General features: G+C 49.7%; 2 protein-coding genes across 2 annotated transcripts; both read left to right on the top strand.

Moving 5' to 3' along the window:
- The first annotated feature begins 677 nt into the window (after positions 1 to 677).
- LOC149654971 (uncharacterized) lies at positions 678 to 5,255 on the top strand. Its single transcript, XM_089844975.1, has one exon. It carries the CDS (start codon positions 678 to 680, stop codon positions 5,253 to 5,255), a length of 4,578 nt encoding a protein of 1,525 aa, XP_089701101.1.
- Positions 5,256 to 5,793: 538 nt separating this feature from the next.
- Positions 5,794 to 7,671, top strand: LOC149654970 (uncharacterized). Its single transcript, XM_089844974.1, has one exon. It carries the CDS (start codon positions 5,794 to 5,796, stop codon positions 7,669 to 7,671), a length of 1,878 nt encoding a protein of 625 aa, XP_089701100.1.
- The last annotated feature ends 271 nt before the right edge of the window (positions 7,672 to 7,942 follow it).

The raw sequence follows: 7,942 nt of genomic DNA, 5'->3' as shown, positions 1-7,942 counted from the left end.
TTAACTACATTACAGTCAAAGGGCGAAAGTAATTTTCGGTTCGCAATATTTTCAATTTTAAAATATAAAAATAAATTCATCTAGCTCTATTTTTCAGATATCCGAGTATTTGAACTTCCTCGAAGCAAATGTTTCTAGAAAATAAACAGTAGTATCAAGGTAGATTCTCTGAAATTTTTGTGAAAAAAACTAAGATAAGAAATTTTTTCAAATAATTGATGTTTTATAATCACGTCTTCAAAAATGAAAATTTTAATATCTGTCACTTCAAACATTTAATTTTCTACACTTGTCTCTTACTTTTTCGCGTCTTTGTCTACTGTTACATTTGAATTTCGTACCTATTAGTACTTGTAATAACTTCCACTAGAGGACGCCATCCTCTTAACAAGGATGACGTCATCTAGGTGAGGAGTCCGGGGAAGGTTCGGCTAGCGGCCGGCACTCGGTCTCGCGCAGTCATAGACTCCAGTCATGCAGTCGAATAAACCTTATTAATTCTTAAAGCAATGTGTCATTTAATCACACTTAACATGGTGATAGAGGTGGGATGTCGCTAACCTCGCTTCTATTTCGTGTACTACATTTTTATTTCGCATTTCGCGTATCGAATAGCACGTTAATAACGTGTTTTAGTCGCGCTATTGTCTCGTTCATTTCGGGCCTTGTCGACCACGATGACGTCGTTCAAGAGTCCGCCTGTTTTCGTTCCTGGCGCGGACCCCGCTTCTTCCTGGACAGAATACAAGGAAAGTTTTGAGATTTATGCAGTCGCTGCTGATTTAAGCACTGCAACCGTAGCAAAACAACGTGCTACGTTTTTACATATATTAGGCCCTGATGGGCGCCGTATTTACAAAACGCTACCAATTTTACCTGTTGGTGACGACCGTACATTGGCTGTGATTTTTGAGGCTTTCGACGCCTATTATCGCCCATATAAAAACATAACGTATCTTCGGTATTCGTTCTTTCAAACGAAACAAAGTTCGTCGCAAACCTTTGACAATTTTTTCACTGACTTAAAGACGAAAGCGCAAAATTGTGAATTTTTGACTTTGACAAACTCACTTATCGCCACTCAGCTTGTGTGCGGTATTCGTAGTGACAAGGTCCGTAAAGACCTCCTTGCAATACCCGCTCTTACGCTCGAAGAAGCCGTGACACTTTGCCAGGCTGATGAAATTGCTTCTGTTCATGCTGGCGCGATGGGGACCGCTAATATCGCTCCCAAGGCTCCATACGCCGCGCCTACGGTTGATGCTCTACACCGCCGCCCTCCCAGCCAATCTGGGAACCGCTCACGCGCTCAATATCCATCCAATGGGGCTCCGCAATACCAACGAACCAATCATCCTCAGCCTTCGGAGAACTTTCCGTCCCAACCTCGTAGTATTCCTCATAACGCTACCAATCGCCCGCCTTCGTCCAACCGAACGCCGTATAACCATAATCCAAGCCGCACCTTCCAACGGCAGCACTATCCGTCACAACGACCTTCCCAGGGGGCTCGTTGTCCTAACTGTGGCCATCCGACGCACGTTTCCAGTCCTTGCCCGGCCCGTTTATCACGCTGTCTCAAATGCCAACGCACGGGGCACTGGGCTACGGTTTGTCGCTCCGCCCATGCCCTTCACGAGGAAGAATACTATCCCGAACCGGAAGACCCCTTTGACCCTGACCTGTCCTACGTCGATCTTCCTGACGAGTACTGTTCTTACAGCCTAACCCTTTGTAGCGAGATTAATCAGCTCCAGGTCGCTCCGCAGTTCCCTGGCGCCACTGAGGATGAAATCCATGATCGTATTTACCTTTTTGATACCCCAGTGACCTTCAAAATAGACACTGGGTCACAGGTGAACATTATTCCTTTCAAACTTTATGACATGTTCAACTCTCGGCCCGCCTTGCGGCCACCACAGTACAAGGTTATGGCCTACTCGGGTCACCCTGTCTCGATGGCAGGTGTCCTCGATATCCCATGCTCATCCTATACCGCTGCGAACACGTTCCCTTTTTACGTCACCACGGACGATCGCGCTTCCATACTGGGGGCAACCGCCTCTTTACAATTGGGGATCATACAGCACCATTGTCACCCTCTGGGTCCTTTGCCGTCCAAGCACGTCTCCGCTTTGGGACCGGGCCTGCTGATCGACGCTACGCCCGATGACATTATAGCCCAATACCATACAGTGTTTGATAACGTTGGCAAGCTGCCCGGTCAGCATCATATCGAACTAAAGACTAACCCTATACCGTCCATCAGCGCCGCTCACCAGGTCCCGCACACTTTTCGGGAACCTGTCCGCCTCGAGCTTGAAAGAATGCAACAACTGGGCATTATTGTTCCGGTTTCCGGCCCTTCCGTTTGGGTTCACCCGATGGTGGTCACTCCCAAACCGGATGGTTCCGTTCGCATCTGTCTGGACCCACGACGGCTGAACGCTTCCATCAAACGGCAACCGTTCCCCCTACCAACCACTCAGGAAATCTTTGCGTCCCTCAGCGGGAAGAAAATTTTTACCGTCCTCGACGTTCAAAGTGCTTTCTGGCACATAGAACTTACTGAACCCAGTTCCCACTTATGTACCTTTGCGTCACCACATGGTCGATTTCGGTACCTTCGTTATCCTAATGGCCTCGTCACTGGCTCGGAAGTTTGCCAGCAAACTCTCCGCCAAATCTTTCCCGTGGACGAATTCCCAGACGTTCATATATCGATCGACGATTTTCTCATGGCCTCCCCTGACATCGCCACCCACACATCGTTATTATGTCGTGTCCTGGAACGGGCGCAGGCTAGTGGCCTCTGCTTTGGAAAGAAGAAAATGCGTTTAGCAGTATCACGGGTCAAATATATTGGCCACATTGTCACTGAAAATGGGGTGGAGGTGGACCCCGCCAAGGTGTCAGCCATTTGCTCCTTACCCCCACCTAAGGATAAAGCTGCACTCCAAAGTATTCTTGGCATGATTAACTACATCATGCGTTTTCTGCCAGGAGTCAATGCCAATACCAACCCTCTTCGCGCATTACTAAAAAAGGATGTCATTTTCCAATGGGACGACAACCATCAACTTCACTACGAATCTCTCAAGCAGCTCGCATCCACAGCTCCTGCATTGGCCTATTTCGATCCTAAGCAACCAATAACGCTCTCTGTTGACGCCAGTCAAACCGGCATTGGTGCGGCGCTTCTCCAAAACGGCAAACCTGTTGAGTACGCCTCCACCTCCCTGACCCCTACGCAGTTCCGTTATGCACAAATAGAAAAAGAATTGCTTGCCATTGTATTTGCGTGCGAGCATTTTAATTTTTACGTTGCTGGCACCAAGTTTACTGTGAACACAGACCACAACCCTCTTCTGGGTGTTGTTAAAAAACCGATCCACCTACTCTCACCTCGGCTTCAACGGCTCCTCATGCGATTGTTTCGGTACCACATGGATTTAGTGTACGTTCCTGGCTCCCACTTACACATAGCCGACATGCTCTCTCGGGCTCCGCAACCGCATATGCTGGTCAACACCGACCTCCTAGAGGGCCCTTATACCGCGGTCTACGCCACATCAACCCTACCGCTGACCCAACTTGACCGATACCAGCAAGCCACTGCCCAGGATCCCATCCTGCAACAGCTGATACACTTTTCGGCCTCTGGCTGGCCCCGCTCCTCCAAACAACTGAGTCCTGATTTACGTCCTTACTGTGCCCACCAAGACGAGCTCCACGTCATAGATGGCCTTTTATACAGGGGTGCCACTCTCGTCGTTCCGGTCTCTCTTCAACAGGAAGCGCTCCGGACCATCCATGGCTCGCACCAAGGCATTAATTCCTGCCTTGCAAAGGCCAAACTCCATTTGTTTTGGCCTCGTCTGTCTGATGACGTTACGCAGTTCATACAGGCTTGCGACACCTGCAATAACAGGGCCCGCGTTAATTACCCTATGCCGATGCATCCGCACCCAGTACCCCAGCTCCCATGGGAGACCGCGGGGACAGACTTCTTTCACGTCGGTACCAAATCCTATATCATCCTGGTGGATTACTATTCCCGTTTTGTTGAGGCACGCGAATTGAACAGTACCGCCCTCCCTAGCGTTATTGGGTTTCTACAACCACATTTTGCCCGCCACGGGGCCCCTCAACGACTGGTCTCCGATAATGGCCCACCGTTCAATTCTGCCGGTTTTCAACTTTTCCTCGAACAATGGGGCGTTGAACACATCACTTCGTCGCCATACTACCCCCAATCCAACGGGTTAACTGAGCGAACGATTCAAACCATCAAGAATTCGCTCATCAAGGCTCAACAAGATGGCAAGGATTTGTCTTTCGTCCTCATGGACTATCGCTCCACCCCCCGTGGCATGCTCCCCTCGCCCGCTGAGATGTGCATGGGCCGCAGAATTCGGACGCCTTTAACCACACATACGGACACACTCCATCCTAATTACCCAACTACCGACGACCGTCAATTACTTCAACAACAACAAGATCGCATGGTCACACGTTTTAACGACAAAGCTACAGCCTTTCTCCCTCCGCTACACATAGGACAACGTGTCCGTTACCTCGAAGGCCACCGCAACTGGTCCCTTGCCACGGTGTTCTCCATCGGCCCAGAACCTCGCTCATATGTCATCCGCACTGATCGCGGACAAATATATCGGCGCACGCGTTCCCACCTCCGACACGAACCGGTTTTCGTTGCTCCGTGCTCTTCGGCACCACCTCCTCTGGATTACGCCACCCCGGTACATGCCCCCATCACGGTGTCTACTCCTATGGCTTTCACTACCGTCGGGGACGCACCCCGCTCCACCACTGATGTTGACGAAAACGCGGCTTATTATGCAGACATTTATTCTGACCACCATTCCACCACTATTTCGGCCAATGAGTCTCACCTCACTGATGCTGAAGCCACGATGGCTGACGACGAGGCGGAGGATGACGTTAGAGCAGAGCGACCCACGATACCTGTCTCAAACTCGCCTCCTCCAAATCCTTTCCCTTCCATCACCACTTCTCCTACCAGCACTGGTCTCCCCCGTGGCCTACCCGCCTTTCCTCCCGTTTCCCTGCCACCGGCGTGGCCCACAACTCGTTGTGGTAGGCATAACATCCGGCCCCTGCGCTTCCAAAGCTCACCGGACCTTTCCGATAGGGAACCGCTGCAGACTAAACGAAGAGAAGACGTGAAGAAGAAGAAGAAGGAAGATGTAAAGAAGAAGAAGAACAACACCTAAACAGAACTGAAAAAGATAAGGCAAACGAACTGAGCTAAAGAAGATAATTAAGAAGATACACAAAGACAATTACATTTTACATTTGTTTTTTTTTATTATTCATTTCTATTTAAAACTGTCGGAAGAAATACATTTGTTTTTATTCATTCATTTCTATTTAAAACTGTCGGGAGAAAAAAGATGTTACATTTGAATTTCGTACCTATTAGTACTTGTAATAACTTCCACTAGAGGACGCCATCCTCTTAACAAGGATGACGTCATCTAGGTGAGGAGTCCGGGGAAGGTTCGGCTAGCGGCCGGCACTCGGTCTCGCGCAGTCATAGACTCCAGTCATGCAGTCGAATAAACCTTATTAATTCTTAAAGCAATGTGTCATTTAATCACACTTAACATGGTGATAGAGGTGGGATGTCGCTAACCTCGCTTCTATTTCGTGTACTACATTTTTATTTCGCATTTCGCGTATCGAATAGCACGTTAATAACGTGTTTTAGTCGCGCTATTGTCTCGTTCATTTCGGGCCTTGTCGACCACGATGACGTCGTTCAAGAGTCCGCCTGTTTTCGTTCCTGGCGCGGACCCCGCTTCTTCCTGGACAGAATACAAGGAAAGTTTTGAGATTTATGCAGTCGCTGCTGATTTAAGCACTGCAACCGTAGCAAAACAACGTGCTACGTTTTTACATATATTAGGCCCTGATGGGCGCCGTATTTACAAAACGCTACCAATTTTACCTGTTGGTGACGACCGTACATTGGCTGTGATTTTTGAGGCTTTCGACGCCTATTATCGCCCATATAAAAACATAACGTATCTTCGGTATTCGTTCTTTCAAACGAAACAAAGTTCGTCGCAAACCTTTGACAATTTTTTCACTGACTTAAAGACGAAAGCGCAAAATTGTGAATTTTTGACTTTGACAAACTCACTTATCGCCACTCAGCTTGTGTGCGGTATTCGTAGTGACAAGGTCCGTAAAGACCTCCTTGCAATACCCGCTCTTACGCTCGAAGAAGCCGTGACACTTTGCCAGGCTGATGAAATTGCTTCTGTTCATGCTGGCGCGATGGGGACCGCTAATATCGCTCCCAAGGCTCCATACGCCGCGCCTACGGTTGATGCTCTACACCGCCGCCCTCCCAGCCAATCTGGGAACCGCTCACGCGCTCAATATCCATCCAATGGGGCTCCGCAATACCAACGAACCAATCATCCTCAGCCTTCGGAGAACTTTCCGTCCCAACCTCGTAGTATTCCTCATAACGCTACCAATCGCCCGCCTTCGTCCAACCGAACGCCGTATAACCATAATCCAAGCCGCACCTTCCAACGGCAGCACTATCCGTCACAACGACCTTCCCAGGGGGCTCGTTGTCCTAACTGTGGCCATCCGACGCACGTTTCCAGTCCTTGCCCGGCCCGTTTATCACGCTGTCTCAAATGCCAACGCACGGGGCACTGGGCTACGGTTTGTCGCTCCGCCCATGCCCTTCACGAGGAAGAATACTATCCCGAACCGGAAGACCCCTTTGACCCTGACCTGTCCTACGTCGATCTTCCTGACGAGTACTGTTCTTACAGCCTAACCCTTTGTAGCGAGATTAATCAGCTCCAGGTCGCTCCGCAGTTCCCTGGCGCCACTGAGGATGAAATCCATGATCGTATTTACCTTTTTGATACCCCAGTGACATTCAAAATAGACACTGGGTCACAGGTGAACATTATTCCTTTCAAACTTTATGACATGTTCAACTCTCGGCCCGCCTTGCGGCCACCACAGTACAAGGTTATGGCCTACTCGGGTCACCCTGTCTCGATGGCAGGTGTCCTCGATATCCCATGCTCATCCTATACCGCTGCGAACACGTTCCCTTTTTACGTCACCACGGACGATAGCGCTTCCATACTGGGGGCAACCGCCTCTTTACAATTGGGGATCATACAGCACCATTGTCACCCTCTGGGTCCTTTGCCGTCCAAGCACGTCTCCGCTTTGGGACCGGGCCTGCTGATCGACGCTACGCCCGATGACATTATAGCCCAATACCATACAGTGTTTGATAACGTTGGCAAGCTGCCCGGTCAGCATCATATCGAACTAAAGACTAACCCTATACCGTCCATCAGCGCCGCTCACCAGGTCCCGCACACTTTTCGGGAACCTGTCCGCCTCGAGCTTGAAAGAATGCAACAACTGGGCATTATTGTTCCGGTTTCCGGCCCTTCCGTTTGGGTTCACCCGATGGTGGTCACTCCCAAACCGGATGGTTCCGTTCGCATCTGTCTGGACCCACGACGGCTGAACGCTTCCATCAAACGGCAACCGTTCCCCCTACCAACCACTCAGGAAATCTTTGCGTCCCTCAGCGGGAAGAAAATTTTTACCGTCCTCGACGTTCAAAGTGCTTTCTAGCACATAGAACTTACTGAACCCAGTTCCCACTTATGTACCTTTGCGTCACCACATGGTCGATTTCGGTACCTTCGTTATCCTAATGGCCTCGTCACTGGCTCGGAAGTTTGCCAGCAAACTCTCCGCCAAATCTTTCCCGTGGACGAATTCCCAGACGTTCATATATCGATCGACGATTTTCTCATGGCCTCCCCTGACATCGCCACCCACACATCGTTATTATGTCGTGTCCTGGAACGGGCGCAGGCTAGTGGCCTCTGCTTTGGAAAGA

This window comes from Phalangium opilio, unplaced genomic scaffold, assembly GCF_054372755.1.
Source record: "Phalangium opilio isolate 3A_F unplaced genomic scaffold, DU_Popi_V2 ptg000078l_1, whole genome shotgun sequence".
Lineage (NCBI taxonomy): Eukaryota > Metazoa > Arthropoda > Arachnida > Opiliones > Phalangiidae > Phalangium > Phalangium opilio.
This window is presented reverse-complemented; position numbering and strand designations above follow the sequence as displayed.

What these genes read in the sequence shown, in the direction of transcription:
- LOC149654971 (XM_089844975.1), top strand. Translation starts at nt 678, where the DNA reads ATGACGTCGTTCAAGAGTCCGCCTGTTTTCGTTCCTGGCGCGGACCCC.
- LOC149654970 (XM_089844974.1), top strand. Translation starts at nt 5,794, where the DNA reads ATGACGTCGTTCAAGAGTCCGCCTGTTTTCGTTCCTGGCGCGGACCCC.